The sequence below is a fragment of the Polypterus senegalus genome, chromosome 4 (genome assembly GCF_016835505.1).
Source record: "Polypterus senegalus isolate Bchr_013 chromosome 4, ASM1683550v1, whole genome shotgun sequence".
Lineage (NCBI taxonomy): Eukaryota > Metazoa > Chordata > Cladistia > Polypteriformes > Polypteridae > Polypterus > Polypterus senegalus.
The window spans coordinates 223,714,958-223,737,058 of NC_053157.1; the positions used below are offsets into that span (position 1 = coordinate 223,714,958).

Sequence of the window (22,101 nt, forward strand, 5' to 3'; positions counted from 1 at the left end):
TGATCCCTGATGTAATCCCACCTCCATGCTGAATACAATACAGTTTATTTTTGTATAGCCCAAAATCACACAGGTAGTGCCGCAATGGGCTTTAACAGGCCCTGCCTCTTGACAGCCCCCCAGCCTTGACTCTCTGAGATGACAAGGAAAAACTCCCAAAAAACCTTGTAGGGAAAAATGGAAGAAACCTTGAGAAAGGCAGTTCAAAGAGAGACCCCTTTCCAGGTAGGTTGGGCGTGCAGTGGGCGTCAAAAGAAGGGGGTCAATACAATACAATTAAATACACAGAACAGAACAAATCCTTAATACAGCATAATAAAAATTTTAGAAGTACGGAGCAGAATTTAACAGCAGATGATATCACATAATGAATGCATCCATCACTCCTAACATATACTTCCCAACTGTCACACTTCCTTCATACATATCCTGTACCACTCTTAGATACTTCTCTGCCACACCCAAGTTCCTCATACAATACCACAACTCATCTCAAGGCACCCCTGTCATATGCTTTCTCCAGGTCCCCAAAGACACAATGCAACTCCTTCTGGCCTTCTCTATACTTCTCCATCAACACCATCAGAGCAAACATTGCATCTGTGGTGCTCTTTCTTGGCATGAAACCATACTGTTGCTCACTAATCATCACCTCCCTTCTTAACCTAGCTTCCACTACTCTTTACCATAACATCTGTTTTTTCAACTTTGGTTCAAAATTTCTTAAACACAATATTTTTGAAACACATACAATAAATGTGATGAATTTTCAAGGTAAAATATTGCCCACGATGGAGGGCAGTTCTAGAGTTTTGCTGCTAAATGAAAGTGTCAGAGAAATATTAGGTAATTATAATGTGTAGATAATGCTGCTGTGAGGTTGTGTTGGATATAAATGCTGAGGACAATTATACTTACAGATCTCCTGCTTACAGAGCTCCTTCCCTCATACATTTTAACATAAGTGACTTTTACAGTGCCTCTCCTAGCGTTTGGCTAGCTTGTACTGGGGGGGATCAGTTTTGATGTCAGGAGTGGCTGTTGGATAATTTGAAGAGGAAAATGTACAAGTTGAAGTGATCTTTCTCAAGGGACTGTTGAAACAGCAAACTAATACAGTATGTAATTGAAGGTGCATGGAATGTTTCTCTATTTTTACGATCAAAATCTCACTTTGAAAAATTGTTTAAATTTCAAAACTTTGCACAGCATGTTTTTTTTTTTGAAGATATCTCAACAAAACCTTAAGTTTCCAAGTAAAATTTCCTTAAAAAAAATAAGTTTGCCAGATTTCAACAAAATCAGTCCACTGGGAGTCAAGTTGTTTCCTGTCGACAGATTGGGCAATTAAAGTAGGTGTTTTTTGCAACTAAAGAAAGTATATGAACGACATATTGAAACATCTTAGCTATTAGCCAAACAAGAAGCAAGCTTAATGAACTGAATGGTCTTCTCTCGTTTTGTCAAACTTCTTATGTTAAACGGAGTTTAAACTCAGGGGTTTTAACTTTTTACAGAGGACAAGGGGCACATATCCATACAGTTTGACAAGATTAAACAGCACAAAAACACACCTAATGCAGGTGATGCATTTAAAATAAGTGCTTCACTGGCATCTACAGTTTCTTTATCGCAACCATAAAGCAAGATAGATAGCTGTGACCAAAACAAAAATTAACCAAAGTCATGCTTGATGTCTTATGCAAAATGTTAAGGTTAGGGCTGATACGTAGTGGTACGTATAAAGGCACACTTACACAACTAAAGCTAAAGTCACACAAAGGTCTATTTATAAATGTGATTAGCAAACTAGTAACACATTTTATGTATGGAGGAAAAACTGCATTACGGTCTAGTAATTGAAGAAAGAAAAAAAAGAAAGTGTCTGCATCACTTACTTTTTCCAGATGGATTGGTAGTATGGGGTGCTGCCTCTTCCTCCTGAGGCCTACCGATAATGGTCTCCACTATAATTCCTTTCTCATGCTGCAGTAACTCAGGTTGCTGAGGACAGGAGAAATTCTGCCTGTTTACAGAGGACCTCAGTAAAGTGACTTGACCTAAAACAGTCAAAGGATCCAAGCCTTGTTTTAAAACAAAGTCATACCCATGTTCAGAAACTTCTTCTTTAATACAGACAGAACTCAAATCACACAACTCAACTTTTGGTGCCGATGTGGAGGTGGAAATGCCAGCTTTAAACTGGAAAGAGCCAGGGTGACAATTCTCATCTTCAACAAGTACACAGTGCCTTTCACAGTGTTCCTCTTTAACCCAGACAGGTCTCCCCTCATGGCTTTGCAGCATAGAAGAGGCAAGATCTACTCTTGCCTCCCCTCTGTCAGTATACAGCATAATCTCCTCATCATTCTCCTGAATGCCAGAAGACCTCCGTGCAGAATTACAAGTCTGGTCTTCCATATCAACCAGTCAGTTCTTCAGTTCATGTCTATATAAAAAAGGAATAAAAGGATAATGTTCAGTTTTCAAAGGGAAAAAAAAAAAAAAAATGGGATATACATGATTTTTTACTAGACAATGCCTAAAAAGTATTCACCCCTTGGAAGTTTTCATAACATATTTTTATATATTATTGAGTCACAGTGGATTTTGTTTTTTTGACACTAATTAACAGAAAAGGACCCTATAATATGACACTCCTATATAATCACTGGTGCAGTCAATTAGTTTTAGAAATCATATCAGGAGTTGCATGGAGAACACCTGTCTGGCATGTCAGTTGATTGTAGTCTAAATGAACCCGACTGTACGTAGAATGGACAACTTGTGGGGAAGTCGGTATGGTGAACTAATCTACGCAGTGAAAAGTAAAGGACACTCCAAGCAAGCACATGAAGAGCACAAGTAAATGCATAGTGTGTGTCTCATTGTGTCTCATTATTGTTTGGCTGCTAATTAAGGAAAAAGAAACAAAGGGGCCAGAGTCAAGTTAATTAAAACTAAGACAAGGGTTAGAATGAAAACCTGCCGACACTGTGGCCCTCCAGGACTGGAGTTCAACACCCCTGCCTAAGAGCCTTCATTTATTGCCAAGCTTCTCGCACCAACAAAGGGAAGGAGCCAATAGCCCTGCAGAGAGGTGAACCCACTGCCTCATAATAAATAACGACAGCCAGACTTCTGCATAGGCAAACAAGGACTGTAGCCAAGGGCTGCAAAATTAAGATGTACAAAAAATTGTAATTTCATTGCTTTTCTAAAAAATAATCCTGCCACTAGAGTCCTCTTTAACGTTACCCCTGAGATAACTCATCTGTCACTAGTCATACACACATCCACATCATCATCATCATCCCCATGTAGTGAAAGAGGGCTGCTGTTGGTTGGCCATTTGTGAACAGTAGAGCTGAATAAAGCACAAGCAGAAGAAAGCAATTTGTCATGTTATAATAGTGATAGAATGACAGATTCCAGTTCGATTTTGCTCAAACGGTAACTTAAGATGCCAGTGACTTCTGAAATGTGTAGTGTAATAAGAATGCTGAGAAACTTCACCAATGTCTAGGGTGCATGGTAGATTTATCAGGTACAGATGACCCTTTACAGAATGTCAGTAAGTTTATAAGAGATGTTACATTTAATTGTGACTAAGCCCAATATATGGGCACAGCAAGTGATCCAGCACTGTACACTGAAAATTACAAGGAACTCATGTAGCATGAAGTCAGTTATGACAAGCTGCTGGCTTTGTTTGCACTTGTATACATTAGAAGGCCTCTGATGCTGCTTAGCTCGTTTGTCTCTGCTATTGTTTAAAACTTTTTAAAGGATTTATTTGTTTATTGATTGATTGATTGGCTGGCTGTATTATCCATCCTGTAAGTCTGTATTCTTGTTTTTTAATGTTTCTGCTGCTGTATACATTTGAATTTCCCCATGGGATTAATAAAGTTTACCTAATCTAATAAAGTACTGTAATTCAAAAGCCTGATGTTGAAATGTTATGATAAACAACATAGCTTGACAAAACTGCCTACAGTCTGCAAAATGAAGAAAAATGAAACCTGCTAATGTGATTTTATTTGAACTTAATTCAATTTTTTTCCTAGTTTCACCTCAACAGATTAAAACACCGGATATTGTGAAAATGGTTAGGTGCCAGAAAAATGTTTTTAAATATCTTTTCCTCCCATACTTCTTCTGTCTGAAAATAGATAGATAGACAATGCAGTCTTATAAATGATTCTTTAATGGTCCTTTACTTAGTTGTTTGGTTGCTCGAATAACCACTGCTTAACAGACAACCATTTCATTTCGAGATCAGTTCGGTCCATATAAAAATTGGTCCTATTGGCTTTGCAAAGGTTCTTAACATGTGCACAAAACAGAAATATTTAATGTATAGCACGATACTAGGAAATCAAAAAAATACTTGACCATATTATTATTATTAGTCTCAGTATATGCAGCAAAAGTCCCTTTGAAATCGTGAGCCCATTGGCATTTCACAAATCTGTTGCCATTATTTCATGGCTATTTGTGGAGCCTTTTATGATTTAAATAAATATGGTTTCTTTGGATGATTCTTTTGGGAACCAAAATTGGTTTCCCTATGGCATCGCTGGGAAGATCCAGTTTGGCACCTTTATGTTTAAGAGTGGCCTGCCTTTGTTTTTAACATTCAACACAGAATATTGTGCGTAGTAGTACATATAGATAGTTAGTGTCAAAAGAGGTGTGAATTTGATTGATGACTTTAAGCCCCGCCCCAAATATGATGGATGACATTAAGCCCGCCCCAAATATAATTTATGTAAATATGAAATATGAAAATATGAACATATGAAAATATAATTTATGTAAATATGAAACTATAAAAGTATGAAAATGTATTTATAATCTTAGGACACGTGGGTTTATTTTATAAACATTAGGTTCAAAATTAATACTGTGAAATTAAATATACACTTATCTTGCAGTCATAGCTATGCTTATGTGTAACTTTCTGAAAATATTCACAGACCGCTAAGATATAAACTCACGACCTCATTTTATAAACATTAGATTCAAAATTAAATATTAATTAATTAAATACAAACATGTCTTGCCGTCATAGCTATGTGTAAACTTTCTGAAAATATTCACAGGCCCGCTAAGATATAAAACGGACACATTTTATAAGCATTAGATTCAAAACTAATATTATAAAATTAAATATACACTTATCCCGCGTGCAAAGCCACGCATATGTACGGCTACATAAAAACGCTATAAAATATTCACACAACCGCTCTAAGTTATAAACTAATTGCAAGAAAATAAATATACTGTAATATCCCTTCCCAGACGGGCAAGTGTTAGTAAATTATCAAATAAAAGAACTAATCAATGGTTTATATTCACTTTCCTTCTTACTTCAACAAGCTGACAACCACAACGTAGGCAGGACAAAGAAAAACGCGCACCACTAAAAATCCTACACCCATACAAGAAAATAAAATTTTCTAAAAACGATTTTCACTCCACCTCCAAGTTTTAAGTTCACGACACGCGTCTTTATCTTTCCTTCACCCCATAACTGAAATGATGTTCACCCCACAGCCAACTCAAACCAAACTAACTGAAAACGAACGCATATGCATGACTACATAAAATATTCACACAACCGCTCTAAGTTGTAAGAAAATAAATATACTGTAATATCCCTTCCCAGACGGGCAAGTGGTAGTAAATTATCAAATAAAAGAAGTAATCAATGGTTTATATTCACTTTCCTTCTTACTTCAACAAGCTGACAACCACAACGTAGGCAGGACAAAGAAAACGCGCGCCACTAAAAACCCTACTCCCATACAAGAAAATAAAATTTTCTAAAATCGATTTTCACTCCACCTCCAAGTTATAAGTTCACGACAAGAGTCTTTCCTTCATAGCCAACTCAAACCAAACTAAGCTCACGGCACACCCTTAAATAAAACGATTTTCACTCCGCCTCCAAGTTTTGAATTCACGACACGCGTCTTTATCTTTCATTCACCCCATAACTGAAATGATGTTCACCCCCTCAAACCAGACTAACTAAAAACGAACGCATATGCATGACTACATAAAAACGCTATAAAATATTCACACAACCGCTCTAAGTTGTAAACTAATAGTAAGAAAATAAATATACAAATTTCTAAAACGGTATAAGCTGCATTAGAATCAAAAGCACGAAAATACATGGCCACTCCAAATGCCTGAACGCCTCTTTGTAAACTTCACCGGTTCAAAAAACTTAAGCTAAAAGACTCGTTTTTCAATTACGTACCTCCCCCCATCGGAATGCACCAAACATGATCGATCAAGGCCTGTCTCTTAATTTAATTACCAGGGCCTTTCTGATAACCGGCTGTTTTAGGCATTAGCCAGACGTTACAGCAATTAGGTCCCCTTCATGTTATCAATTAACAAAAGTCTTAATCTAATTTAAACGTGTTCTATTTTTATATCATAAAGTAAAATACTTATTCTCACCCGAATCAAAGCGATTAAGAATATATACACTCCTTCTGATTTTTACTAAAATTCTTAACACGCTTTTCAGCACTGTCTCTGAACACCCCACTAAAATTAAATATACAATTTTCTAAAAACGATAGGGACTCTCTGCTCTAAGTTATAAGTTAACGACACGCGTCTTTATTTGATAAGCACTAGATTCAAAACTAATATTAAATATACAGTACACTTATCCTGCATGCAAAGCCACGCATATGTGTGATTTTCTAAAAAATGTTCACTCCTAAAGTTCTAAGTTATAAACCACCTTACTATTTAACACATTAATTTAAACTTTTCCACTTCAACATCTGACAATCGTCCTTAGCAACACATCCATTAAACATCGTCAGGTCACAGCATGCGAACTTTCACGACCCTCATTAACGACCATCCGAAATCTTGCCAAGATAACAACTTGATACTATAATGTCCGTCGAAACACTTATAATGCCCCTTAACAAATCTTTTTGCGCAATTGGGAGCCCTTTCGATTCTGGGCCTAACTTCCAATAAATTCCCATTCACAAACAAACATTCATTTAAATTAGATTACTTAGCCTACCACGTTAAACGTTTCAACAATAAATGTCACCTAAATTATTGACAAATTGCTTTCAGAATTCAAACAATCGTAAACCGCGTACAGTTAACCCGCCTAACACCGTTGTTTACCTTAGCTTGACTGACATCTTCACCTTTACGGCTTCCTAGCAGCGTTCGTTAACCAAACTTCTTAACTAGCCACATCCTTAATACAATCGTAAACACCGTATTAACGAAACAACCCTATAAATCCCCACCATGTCATCGCGATCTTCTCGCCTTTGTTAACCTAACTTGCTCACTCTTCCTCCCATTTCAAGAACACGTATGGTTAGTTCGATTCGCCAGCTAAAGTGACATTCTATTTATTGAAATTAATCCATTAATGCACCGATCACATCTCAAACTTAATGAATTTAACGTATCCATGCATTCCTGGTAAGCAAGCCTTTATCCAGAATGCTAAGAACCTTCGTACATCCAGCTTTGATTCAAGACAACCAGACATGCTTCAGCTTTAGCGCTTAAAGTCATTTAAACCCATCAGCGTACCGTTTCATCATCACACTTTCGTACGTAGTCGCCTCAAGCATTTGTCCCAAAACTACTCTTATTTGACCTACGAATCCACCGTCATCAGGATTCCCACCATTCTAATATTCGATCGCACCCACCCGTATTTGAAAATCACCATTCGGTTTCAATACCTATGCCTGTCCATTAATCCAGGGCTAAATGCTGCGCTTTCCATCATGCTCTCGCACCTCGTTAAACCAGACCGTTAAATAACGCATGTTAGACACAACCCACGCATCAGGATTGTTCCTATCGACCGTTGCTCTATTCAGCCTTACTTTACAAATTTCTCACTTACAGTTCGTTCTCACCATTCACAAACACTGTTCCCACCGGAACCGCATGTGATGGCAGCTAAATACTCAGCAATAGTTCAACGCCCTTGCTTCCACCCTGATCCTGTAAACATTTCCATCCTCTAATTCACCCGGAACGGGCCCCTTTTGTTCCAACCATTTCTAACCCGTGGGCCCATTTTTGCCTCCAAGCGGCAACGGATCTCCTCATTGCGAAACTCGTAAAAACCAAACCTTTGTACCCATTTCCCATTAAAACTAAGGCCGCAACTGCAATCCGCTCCGACACTCAAAGTTTCCCGCGAAACCCCCAACGCCCAAAAGCAAAGCTGGGCCCCCACCGTTATCCCCGGAAACGTGAACCCCTAGCCGGGCCTCACTGAAGTTTTCGCCAAACTTTATTTTGTGCTTTTACCCGGGGGGGGTACCCGCCCAAACTTTTTTGGAAAACAGTTTTGGTTTTGTTTTTCGTTTCCCTTAAAAAAGTTTTCCCCCACGGGAAAAAAAGGGCCCACCCCAAAAATGAAAACCCCTTTTTTCGTTTTTTCCCTTTTTTTTCCCCCCTTTTTTCCCCAAATTTGGGAAAATTTAAAATGCTCCAAAAAGGTTTTCCCCCTCCCGAATGGGAAAGCGGAAAAAAATCCCCCCAAAAGGGGCCCCCCCCAGGTTCTTTTCGCCCACCAAAAGGGTTGCCCCCGGGAAACCCTTTACGGGCCCGGGGGCCCCTTCATCGTTGCTTTTGTTTTCATAAATTTTTGAAACTTTTACCAGTTAACAGTACACCGGCTTTTTGTAACTTCTTTTCCAAAGCTAATGCCTTCAACGTTACGGCGCATGACTGTGTTAACCCAATCGAAGTTACCGACGTTGATTCAGCCCCGTGATACCGGTCATTCAATAACCCCTCCCTTGTCGGATAATTTTCCCCCGCCGGTACAGACCGAAAAAAGGGGATGGGATGCGAAAAATTTGTTTTGGACACCTCCGGCTCCCCGTTCAGCCGGCAGGCTTGCAACCCAATCGCCTTTGGGCCCCGGGGCCGACCCCAAAAACCCCCGGGACAAGCCGTTACCCCCCCCCCAAACCCTTTAACGCCAGCCCGCCAACCGTAAATTCGATTTAGTAAGACGTCAAACCCGGGGCCCCCCCGGGGAAAGCTGCACATTTGGGGGCCCCAAGAACCCAGCGGGGGCCGCCTTTCCTTTCGTTTCCTTCGCCGACATTTTAATTGGGGGAAATCCGGGGGAAAAGCCGCAAACCCCGGGCACCGGGATCCGCCCCTCTCCAGCAAGCGGAATGCCCCGAGAGCGCCAGCGCGGTGAGACATTGCCGCCGGGCCCAACCGGCAGCCCCCTTAACAGCCCGTCGGCCCCTCGGGGCCCCCAAACCCCCTACTTGCCCCAAAAGCTCATTTCCACCCATAACAAAAACCCTCCCCGATCCCCTTCCCCACTGCCGCGCCCTCTTCACACCAACGCGCCCGCGGAGCAAGGGGGCCTTTTGGCTTTGGCCAAAAAAAAATTGGGGGTTTTTACACCCGGACCCACCAGAAACCCGAAAATACACAACCGCTTTCACTTTTTGGCATTCTTCAAATCAGTTCAGAACCGAATAAAACCCCATCCGTAGGGTTTTCCAGCTTTCCGCCGGACCACGTAGTCTTTGCACTGTAAATATAAACGGTAAAGGGTATCCGCGAATGGGGGGAGGAGTACGTTACCCTGCTCAATGTTGACGGCAATTTGTCAAAGATAATTTTTTCACCCTTGCAAATCACATTCGTAACTGTACTACTTGACAGTAACATCATTTTACCAAACATTCTGCCGAGTATCTTTTCCACCGCTGGTCTACATAGTACCCTCGCTCTAAATGGTACAACTGTAGGATTGTAAACTACAAATAGAGGGTGCCATATCTCTTGAGGTGTAGTGCCAGAGCCGCTAATCTGATACACAGACTGGGATGGGTATGTTACTGTACTCATTGACTATTTGTGAAATTAGCTCACAGGTTCTGAAAAGAAATGCACTCAATATATGTATAAAAGAAAACATCGCTGAACTTCGCTATTCAAGTGTCGATTTCAGGCCCAGCTGCCGCGGTGGTGTGGCTTTTTTTAATTTATGTCACGACAAATCTATCTAAAAAGGGGCCAGCACTGCTTTTAAAATTTACAGATTATTTTCCTGCTCTGTTGTTATGCATGCAGTTGCTCCATCATGCTCTCACCTCCACCCAACCAGATTGTTCGTAACGGGCCCCCTCTCATGCAGGCGAGCAGAAACCGCGATGGTGACCTTCATTTGGAACAGAGGGAAAAGAACCAGCGGGGGAGGGAGAAGGGATTTTCGTTTCCCGGAACAGCAGAGGGGAGGGAAATCCCCATTTAAAAGGAAGGCTCGTTTGCAGGAAAAAATGCAAGAAGGCCAAAAAAAAAGACCACCGACCGCCTGCAGTCTGGCAACCTTGTGCGAGGGTTGGGAAAGGCCGGTGATGTCAAAAGGACGCAGCAGCATTTATTTAAGACTGGGGCAGCACCGGGGCAAATGCATCACCTTTCAGCAGGCAAACGGGCCCTGTTTTATCCTCCTCCAAACCCCCGATAAAATTAAACTCCCCCTTTTTCCCGAAAACATGGGGGGGAATGTGGGGAAAAGCCTCCCCCGGGAAAAGGAAAAAGGAGGCCCGGGGGCCGGGTGTTCCCCCCCGCAAAAATCCGACCCCCCGGAACAAACCCCCCCCGGGGGGGGCTTCTGAGAAAATTTTAAAAAACTTTGGGGCCCCCCAAAATGTTTTCCCAAGTGAGGGGAAAATTTCCCCCTCCATCGCATTTTTCCCACCTCGCTTGGCCCCATGTTTTCGCCCCCCAAAAGGGGGTTCAGGGGAATTTTGGTTTGGGAAGGGGGACATTTGATGGAGGAAATGGGTAAAACCGGCGGAAAATAATCTTTTTTAAAACAGTGCTGGGTTTTGGCGAAAAATTTAAAAGCAACACACGCAAAGGCCTGAAATAAATTGAATAAAAAGTTCATTTTTTTTTTTTTATTATATTGAGGCATTTTTTTTCAGAACCGAGGGCAATTTCAAAAATATAAGAGTACAGTAAATCCCCACCCCTCGTGTTTGAACCCCTTGGATACCCCTAAAATATACCTTTTTGTAGTTTAAAATTTTTTAATTTGAATATAGAAAGCGGTAAAAAAAATTTGCAAAAGGGAAAATGATTTATGTCAAGGCCCGTTACCCTCAATAAATTCTGCGGGCAATTTTGTCGAAAATATTTTCTCACCCTGAAATCAAATTCGAATGTCTACTTGACGAAAATTCATTTTCAAACATTCTCCAAAGTATTTTTTACCCTTATTTATACCCCGTCTAAATACAACTTAGGAGTAAAAAAAATAGATTATATTTTTATGAAAAGGCCCGAAATTTGCACGCGGGAGGGATGTTACTGTATTTTGACTATTTTTTTGGCCAACTGAAAAAAAAATCCCTCAAATATGTATAAAAAAAAAACACGTGGTAAAGGGGGACCCCTTGCGGGGGGGGATTTTTTTACAGTTTTTGGGCCGCCTGAAAAATTTCAAACCCCCGGGGCGCGGGTTTAAAGGATTTTTCCCCCCCCCGGGGAAATTTTTTTGCAACAAAAACCCGGGGAAACCTCCCCTTTTTTGGCGGGCGAAGAACCCGCGGGTAGGGAAGGATTTTGCCGTGGAACGCAGAGGAAGGAAAACGTAAAAGGATGTCTCAGTTGAGGGAGTGAAATGTTAATGGAAAGAAAAAGCACTCCGGGCTGACGGAACTGGCTGGAGAAGTTGAAGGCCGCGTGTTATTGCAGAGCAGGAGGGCAGCAGGGCATGTGGCTGATATGGGCTGGGAGCAGACCCTCATCAAGGGGTTTTATCACTTTCAGAGAGCCAAGGTCCCTGCTTCATCATCCTCCTTCACGATACTTTCTAACTCTCTCGGATGAACATGGATGGCAAGCCGGAAAAAGAGGCCGCTGGTGTTCCCGCGAGAACGACCACACCTGCCCTGAGAGCCCGCGCAATGCCGGGAGATCAAGCTTTTCTTGGCAAACCCCCAGGAAAAAGCACTATAGTGAAGCAGATGAAGATAATCCCAATGGTGGCTTTTAAATGAGGCCTGCATGGGTCAACCCTTTACTCTGACAAGAATCACAAGAGCCTGGCACCCTAAATTTGAGATTCACACCCGACAAGCCTATGGGGGTTTTTTGCACTGAAACTAGTCTTGCTGAGGAAAGGTTCATGAAGAGGCCTGGGTGACCAGGGTTTTCCCAAAAGTGTTCGTTGCCCAATGAATGCCACTTGGAGGATAACACTTACCATTTAAACCCTTTATCGATTTCTGGTTGACTATATCCCAACATTGAAGACATTTTCCGTCCTGGGGCATACAACCCGACAGAAAATTTCTCCTTTGGTGAATTCAAAATGGGAAAGTGGGGGGATGGGGCTCTGAACAAAAAAATGGGTTCACTGTTTTGAAGGGGTCAGTGGCTACACCTTGTATGCCGATAATCAAAAGGGGTAAATGGCTTTCAGAAAACCCGGGGTCTCACCAACTTTCCCCCTGACAAAAAACCGACTGCTTAAAGTTTCCAGAAAAGGTGTTTTGTGGGGGCCCACAGTGGCAAAACTTTAGGACAGGGCTTTTATATTTTTTCCCCGACTTTACATGATACATAGAACTTCTCATTCCCCAGATACTTTTGGCATGCTCATAATGCAGAAGGAAAAAATCTGATTAGCATCAAATTTTTTTAAACCAAGAGATTTAGCTGGATTGATTAACCGAAAGGAAATTTTGGCTTGCCGACTGAATCTGTAAAATTTAAAAAAGTATTAATAAACAGTGGTTGGTTTTTTTATCAGGATCATTTGAATGTCACAACCACCATACTTTTGGGGTGTGGTATCGAACCCGTTCCTGCAGTTTTGGGGGCCAAATCAGACTTAATTTATAAACATAACCAAATGTGGGGGGACCAACCTTTAATACATGCTCATTTGAACATGATTTAACCAAGGCCAACCATGGTAAGTCTGGATGTAACACTGTATTTGGCAGTTGAGGAACGGCCTTTGGGATCAGAGTCTTTTGGAAGTCGCAGAAGCCTGTGTGAAGGAACATGTAAAATTTACAAATGGGGCAGTATGCTACTTCGTCTCAACCCATGGTAAAGTAAATAGCTAATCAACAAGTTTAAGGGACCCAAATTTAAATCCCCTCTGTTTGGTAATGTTATCAGCACATGACCTTTTGGAAATTTAATTTTAGTTTGATGGGCCTTTTAATTCTGGGTTTCTAAATTCCCTTTTTTGGATTCCCTTTAAAGCATGCAATACATGACGATCCACATTTAAAGTTTTAAAATGGCATGAATGGAACTTGTTACATTTGATGGTCTTGATGTCGGCCGTAGGAATGTGCTACAAAGATGGTATGGGTAAAGGGGAATTAGATGATTTCAACAAAATTTAAATTATTAAACATCATTGACATACCTTTTGAACAAAAATGCTATAAAGAAAGGTTAGTAAATAATGTTGCAGGCCCAAATGTGATACAACAGCCATTAAACTTGGACTGATAATGAAATGACATCATTGGGTATGATGAATGAGCATTACAACCCCCCCACACCAACAGACTAACCCAAGAAAAGGGGGGTCATCTGGTCACGCTTCTGAATTTTGATACAGTTTTGATGTCTTGTATTTTTTGGGTTTGGCAGATAGACAATTAAGGGATGTAAAAACCGAATGCTATACAAGGGTATTGAGAAGGGGCTGGTTTCGTTAAGGTCTTTGTGCCTTTAACATTCCACACTTTTTAATGTGGGCACCCCTTAATGCATGGCAAAAATTACAACCAGGATCCTGTAGCATTTGAAAGTGTTACTACATCTGTAGTGGCCATAATTTGTAATACCTTGTTGACCTGAATATGGCATTCTCTCAGATCTATTCGGTGGTTTGCCAGAATTGTGCTAATTAGGGATATTATCAGGATAATGCAGGAAAAGTTAAGATGATAATTACAACCAAAAATATAGTGTACTTTAAACATAACATTTAGGACATATCTTCTTAGAGACAGAAAATGCTATGTTAAAGAAAGGTTAAATGTAAATAAAGTGTTAAAGCTTAGGCACCAAAATGTGACCATAACATACAATCCAACAAAAGGCTGGAGTGATAATAGCTTGAATCTAAATGACAATGCATTTAGGGTTAAATTGTTATTTACTAACAATGAGGCTGGCATTTCGCTAAAGCCTGACCACACCAACAGAGAGACACGTCACGGTAATGTAGAAAAGGGCGTGGCTTTACAGTCGGGGTGCACACGTTCTGTACATTTTTTGTTTTAACATTTCGCTTTATGTCTCTAGTGATTTTTGTGACTTCAGCATTATAGGGCCAAGTTGAATATGAATGATATCAATTGGAAAGGGCTTAAATCGTGTAAACGTTATGTTTTACCGAGAGATCGTTTCTTAGGTAGCCACGTGTATTTTAAAGTTGATGTAAATGGGTATACATGCAAACCATATGAAACTAGATCAATTTTGATATTTACAAGATTAAAGCGGCTGAAATACAGTATCAGAAAGAGCTGTGTTTGTACTCGGCATATAAATAACTTTTTATCAAGTGCCATAGACAGCGAGAAACCGCTGTGCTCAAAATCATGTAAACGTTATGTTTTACCGAGATCGTTTCTTAGGTAGCCACGTGTATTTTAAAGTTGATGTAAATGGGTATACATGCAAACCATATGAAACTAGATCAATTTTGATATTTACAAGATTAAAGCGCCTGAAATACAGTATCAGAAAGAGCTGTGTTTGTACTCGGCATATAAATAACTTTTATCAGTGCCATAGACAGCAGAAACCGCTGTGCTCAAAATCATGTAAACGTTATGTTTTACCGAGAGATCGTTTCTTAGGTAGCCACGTGTATTTTCAAGTTGATGTAAATGGGTATACATGCAATCCATATGAAACTAGATCAATTTTGATATTTACAAGATTAAAGCGGCTGAAATACAGTATCAGAAAGAGCTGTGTTTGTACTCGGCATATAAATAACTTTTTATCAAGTGCCATAGACAGCGAGAAACCGCTGTGTTCAACGCGGATGTTTTTAATAACTTTTCTCGCGAGCTTTTAAAGTTCATTGTGCATTTTGGTATATAAGAGAGAATCGTTAGTAGGAAGTAGTTCGTCTAATAATATTGTTCTTAGACCATAGGTATGTAAAAAGGCTTTGACATTTAACCGATTAACGAGTTAACAAAGAGCAGGGTCTTATGAATTTTAAAGGCAACTTATATTCTCAAACCCCTTTGAATGGTGTGGGTTGGTTTAATAATCGCACGATTTTCCGATTTCATTAAATAAAAGCATGAATTGTTACAATAAATATTTTAACACTAAAGTTTGTTCCCAAGCGCTTAAAATTGGCGGTCAAATGTGTTCGCCTTTGCATGGGGGCTTCGTGGTTCTCGCTATTGATCAACTGAAGTTTAATACCAGAGGTATCCATGTTCTGTGAAAGAAAGTTTGTTTCCATTTAAAATTCACGCCAAATGTGTTCTCATGGCGGTGAAAGAAAATTTATTTCCAATTTATAAAAGGAGGCACACTTATGGTAATTGAATATTTCACTTTATAGAGTTTTTAAGACAGTTACAGCTACGCAGAACTATACATGACTAAAAAGCATGAAAAGTGTTTATAAAATGAGGTCGTGTGTCGTGAGTTTATATCTTACCGCGGGTCTGTGAATATTTTCAGAAGGTTACACATAGCTACAGTATAACGGCAAGACGTGTATATACTGTATTTAATTTCTTAATGTTTATAAAATGAGGCCGTGTATGGTGAGTTTATAACTTAGAACTTTAGGAGTGAACATTTTTTAGAAAATCACACATATGCGTGGCTTTGCATGCAGGATAAGTGTACTGTATATTTAATATTAGTTTTGAATCTAGTGCTTATCAAATAAAGACGCGTGTCGTTAACTTATAACTTAGAGCAGAGAGTCCCTATCGTTTTTAGAAAATTGTATATTTAATTTTAGTGGGGTGTTCGCAGAGACAGTGCTGAAAAGCTGTTAAGAATTTTAGTAAAAATCAGAAGGAGTGTATATATTCTTAATCGCTTTGATTCGGTGAGAATAAGTATTTTACTTTATGATATAAAAATAGAACACGTTTAAATTAGATTAAGACTTTTGTTAATTGATAACATGAAGGGGACCTAATTGCTGTAACGCCTGGCTAATGCCTAAAACAGCCGGTTATCAGAAAGGCCCTGGTAATTAAATTAAGAGACAGGCCTTGATCGATCATGTTTGGTGCATTCCGATGGGGGGAGGTACGTAATTGAAAAACGAGTCTTTTAGCTTAAGTTTTTTGAACCGGTGAAGTTTACAAAGAGGCGTTCAGGCATTTGGAGTGGCCATGTATTTTCGTGCTTTTGATTCTAATGCAGCTTATACCGTTTTAGAAATTTGTATATTTATTTTCTTACTATTAGTTTACAACTTAGAGCGGTTGTGTGAATATTTTATAGCGTTTTTATGTAGTCATGCATATGCGTTCGTTTTAGTTAGTCTGGTTTGAGGGGTGAACATCATTTCAGTTATGGGGTGAATGAAAGATAAAGACGCGTGTCGTGAATTCAAAACTTGGAGGCGGAGTGAAAATCGTTTTTATTTAAGGGTGTGCCGTGAGCTTAGTTTGGTTTGAGTTGGCTATGAAGGAAAGACTCTTGTCGTGAACTTATAACTTGGAGGTGGAGTGAAAATCGATTTTAGAAAATTTTATTTTCTTGTATGGGAGTAGGGTTTTTAGTGCGCTGCTTTTCTTTGTCCTGCCTACGTTGTGGTTGTCAGCTTGTTGAAGTAAGAAGGAAAGTGAATATAAACCATTGATTACTTCTTTTATTTGATAATTTACTACCACTTGCCCGTCTGGGAAGGGATATTACAGTATATTTATTTTCTTACAACTTAGAGCGGTTGTGTGAATATTTTATGTAGTCATGCATATGCGCTCGTTTTAGTTAGTTTGGTTTGAGTTGGCTGTGGGGTGAACATCATTTCAGTTATGGGGTGAAGGAAAGATAAAGACGCGTGTCGTGAACTTAAAACTTGGAGGTGGAGTGAAAATCGTTTTAGAAAATTTTATTTTCTTGTATGGGTGTAGGATTTTAGTGGTGCGTTTTTCTTTGTCCTGCCTACGTGGTTGTCAGCTTGTTGAAGTAAGAAGGAAAGTGATTATAAACCATTGATTAGTTCTTTTATTTGATAATTTACTAACACTTGCCCGCCTGGGAAGGGATATTACAGTATATTTATTTTCTTGCAATTAGTTTATAACTTAGAGCGGTTGTGTGAATATTTTATAGCGTTTTTATGTAGTACATATGCGTGGCTTTGCACGCTGGATAAGTGTATATTTAATTTTATAATATTAGTTTTGAATCTAATGCTTATAAAATGTGTCCGTATGCTTATATCTTAGCTGGCCTGTGAATATTTTCAGAAAGTTTACACATAGCTATGACGGCAAGACATGTTTGTATTTAATTAATTAATATTTAATTTTGAATCTAATGTTTATAAAATGAGGTCGTGAGTTTATATCTTAGCTGGTCTGTGAATATTTTCAGAAAGTTACACATAAGCATAGCTATGACTGCAAGATAAGTGTATATTTAATTTCACAGTATTAATTTTGAACCTAATGTTTATAAAATAAACCCACGTGTCCTAAGATTATAAATACATTTTCATACTTTTATAGTTTCATATTTACATAAATTATATTTTCATAGTTCATATTTTCATATTTCCATATTTTCATAATTTTCATATTTTCATATTTTCATATTTGGGGCGGGGCTTAATGTCATCCATCATATTTGGGGCGGGGCTTAAAGTCATCAATCAAATTCACACCTCTTTTGACACTAACTATCTATATGTACTACTATTGTGCTCTGATGACTATCAAGTTTAACATTAAGCTTTGAAAATGAATATTTGGACTCTATATGTGTGTTTATATCTACCACCCATAATCTCAGATGCCGTTTCTGAGGTTTTTCTGGCCATTTGTGCACCTATTGCACACTCTCACACAACTTCTTCTTTCGGCTGCTCCTGTGAGGAGTTGCCACAGCAGATCATCTCTTATAACACCGAAGCGGGGCCTGAACAATGGTCCAAGCCAAGTGGCCCATCCTTACAGGGGCCTGAACAATGGTCCAAGCCAAGTGGCCCTTCCTTACAGGGGCCTGAACAATGGTCCAAGCCAAGTGGCCCTTCCTTACAGGGGCCTGAACAATGGTCCAAGCCAAGTGGCCCATCCTTTCAAAGTCTGACCTGGTAAATAACATACTAAATGAAGAGGATAGCAAATCCATCCAATTTATGAGCCTTCCATCAGCAATATAAAGGTTGCACGGAGGCAGTGGAATTTCAGGAGCATCTTACTAGTATACAGTATGCTTTTATCTTTATATATATTAAAGGGAATTATGTTTTGTATAAAGCACATTGAACTGCACTTCATGTGAAAAGTGTGCTATATAAAATGAATAAATATATTATTTGGGCATGAAGCAGTACCTGGGCACCTACCTCAGCAGAGTCCTAATTATTACCAATCAATCAAACGTATCTCTTAGAGCTTATGGAATTGTTTTAGTTTTCTTTGCATTCTGGGAACGAGCTGATATCAGACACACGTATCTGTTGTATTCTCAGCCGATCAGCACCCGCTGGGGTTCTGCCAGTGTGCGGCCAGCTAACTGCAAGGGGGGCACCAGGAAACAATAAGCCCCGCTGGGGTTGCTTGGTTGCTCAAACACCATTGCTTCATTCTGTGACCGGTTCGGTCCATATAAAAAAACTGGTTCTTTCAGAGAAGGTTCTTAATATGTGCACAATACACACATATTTAATGTATACGAGGCCACCTAGCAGATACTAGCACATCAGAAAGTGGCTCGTAATGTGCACACTAGCGAATTAGCCCGCTAGTTTTCAGCTATCGTTTTATACAGATAAAATTGGAAAATCTGATTTTTATTAATCATCGACCCTGGATGAAATCCTGCTACTTGGTTTTACAGGCACTATAGGTTTATATGTATGTCCACATCTGAAAAATATATACAATGTCCCTTTCATGTATGTTTAGGTAAATTGCCAGTAAAGGTTATCCTTTTATCTCGGTGATAAAAAGCAATGAAAGGAAGGAAAAAAGGAATCAACTCACCGGCAGGGAGGCGGAGATCCACACGAGCGCATTTGACAAAAGAAAATGAAAGCACAACAAAACGCCAACCTGCATCCGTCTTCCTAGAACTGGGCAAAAACGATTCATCTCGCGATTGCGTAATTAAACGTGACCGCGACGGCATCTGCACACAATAAACAAACAAACAAACAACATTTTTAAAATTCCCGGGAATCCTCAGAGGCTGCGCAGCCCTGCAAAAGCCACACGGCGCCATATTGGAGACCGGCGCCTGCGCAGTCAAAGATGATCGGGACGCCGGCATTCATAGAAGAGCGCGGGGAGGACTGGAAACATCACCGAAGGAGGCCTTGTGTGAATATAATGTGTTAGACGAATATGTATAAAGGGCGCTGATGACGTGAACAGTGAGCCGAGCCTTCCTCAAATGTTGGTACAGTCGAAAGATATGCGTAGGAACGGGTGGGGACAGAGTGAAGAGATTGTGTGTTAATAAAGTTTATTTTTAGTAAAACGTATATCAATACATATTTGCATATCTACATATTTAATTAGTGACGTATTCACATGTTTTAATTAACAACCATGATTCTAATAAAATATACTTAAGGATTATCTAGGTTAATTACGTAACTGTGCGAATCATCTGTTAATAACATAAATACAGGTTATGTTATTTTTGGTATTTTTTTACGATCATAAAACATGCTCCACAGATACAATAAAATAAGGCAAGAAACAAAAATGACATCCATTGTTAACAGTGCATCGGAACCTCAGGTAGTCCAAAAATTACATAACCTCTTACGAGAATCATTGCAATAAACCATACACCAAAATTAATTTACTAAGCCAGTATTACAATCAAACAAAATTCCAGGAGACAGACACCTGAGATCATTGTCTATTTTTTAAATTCCTTAAATTTTCTTAAAGTGAAGACCATTGCTCATGACTTGTAAATCAGAATTTAGCTGTTCTTTCCAACATACACAAAATTTTAAAAATGGACATTAATTTACTTTCTCTCAATATATTGTCTTTGGTTTTTATTTATTTATTTTTTTTTTATGTAGCTTTATTCAGTTCTTTTTGCCCAAAAATGGAAACAAACAAGTAAAATAAGGCCTAAGCATTTCCCTTATAAGGTACTTAAATGTGAACAAAATGCACAAAAGGAACAAGGCAATAAATAGAAAAAAATTGTAATTACTTCAGTATTCAGTTCTTACAGTTCAAAATATAGCAATCAACCAAATAAAGCACAATATTGTGTAATCACTTTCCTCGCCTTTTATCTGATAGAAAAAACAAAATAAATGTAGCCAATTGTATCTTAAATGTTGTAAGTCACCTTAGATAAAGGAGTCAACCAAATAATAATAATAATAATAATAATAATAACAATAATATCTGCAGGCTAGACCTGCAACAGACAATGAGGCATTTGTGGGCTGTCAGAAGGGGCAAATATGGCTGGAGCACTCCATTATAAATTTGGCCTGAGTGGTGTGACACAGGGAGTACTTGGGGTTGGCTTAGGAATGATAATTTGTGTGGCTGTATATTTGGAAGCATCTTCTTTTTACAGATTTCTTTTTTTACATGTATCTGTGACCTTTACATAATACTGTACATGTAACAGTTGTTTTAAACAGTGTAAGAGATGGCATCCAGGGACGGTCATCCCAGCCAACATTTTACAAGGATCCATACCCGGCCTGGAGGCCAGTTTAATGGAAGGACAGGGAAGACAGCCAAATTGGGTCATATTTTTCCCTAGAACGCTACGTGGCAGTGCCCCTGGGTCACAGTATCTTTACGGATACCCACAGGGAATGTTGGGAATTGTAGTCCCATGGAATAGCCCTGTTGGGACGCCAGAGGACACTGAAGGGATTTGTGATCCGTTATTTTTGGGACTTCTGCTGGACCTGGAAGTGCTTCATTCAGGCTATGCCTTGGCATTGATAGTACTCCCAGGTCTGTCATAAAAGGGAGCCTTATAGTCTCTTCCGATGAGTCAGAACTGAGAGGAAGGAAAGCAACACTTGCTGGATTGAGGTGGATGGACAAAGAAAGGAGAAAAGAGAGAAGAAAAAAGAGAAGGAAGAACCATATTTTGATTGTGCAACTTTGTATGACCTGGCAAGGTATTTTGTATAAAAATTCAAGTATTTGAACCCTGGACTTGTGTTTGTGCATTTGTGTTTGGCGTTTGGGTCTCTGTGGTGCCCCCTATAGTTTACAAAACTTAATTGAAGGACTGTCAGAACATAAGGTTGTAGCGTTTTAAGTAATGGGATCACAGAGATGTGAGTTTTCACATTTTATTGTTACACAACATTGAATCACTGACTTTTTTTTTTACATTGATCAATAGAAAAGGACTGTTTAATGTCAAAATTAAAAAATGGACAAAATTAATTAAAAATATAAAACACAAAAGAAATGATCACATCATGATTCACCCCTTTCAAGTCAGCATTTAGTAGATAGTGGGTATGACAGCTTTGACTATGTGTGCACAGGTCCCCATCTGCTTTGCACATTGGGACCCTGTCATATTCCTTCATTCTTCTTTGCAAAAACTTCTCAGACTCTGTCAGGTGTCATGGAAGTTGTGAGTGAACAGCTTTTGCTAAGTCCAGGTGCAAATTCTCCACTGGCTAGAGATCTGGACTCAGACTTGGTCAATCCTCAGGCATCAGAACTGTGAGCACAGGGACCCCTCAGGTTGTTTGTTGAGTCATTTTTTATATACTCTTATTAATTTTGGCTGTGTGGCTTCCCAGACTAATACCAGCATCATAAAGTTTGCAGATGTCACCACAGTTATGGGACTAATCACTGGGAGAAAGGA

General features: G+C 39.4%; 1 protein-coding gene across 4 annotated transcripts in view; it reads right to left on the minus strand.

Moving 5' to 3' along the window:
- The window catches only part of LOC120528066 (gastrula zinc finger protein XlCGF26.1-like), a 34,048-nt gene extending 14,487 nt beyond the window's left edge, over nt 1-19,561 (minus strand). For all 4 annotated transcript variants that reach the window (XR_005633458.1, XR_005633457.1, XR_005633456.1 and 1 more), the window contains exons 1-2: nt 19,257-19,561; nt 1,899-2,449 (exon numbers count right to left, since the gene is read on the minus strand). Coding sequence is in view for 1 of the 4 variants with exons in the window: in XM_039752057.1 (XP_039607991.1) it covers nt 1,899-2,421 (523 nt within the window). In the remaining 3 variants the exon portion in view is untranslated. The remainder of the gene's footprint in view (nt 1-1,898; nt 2,450-19,256) is intronic.
- Nucleotides 19,562-22,101: the final 2,540 nt, after the last annotated feature.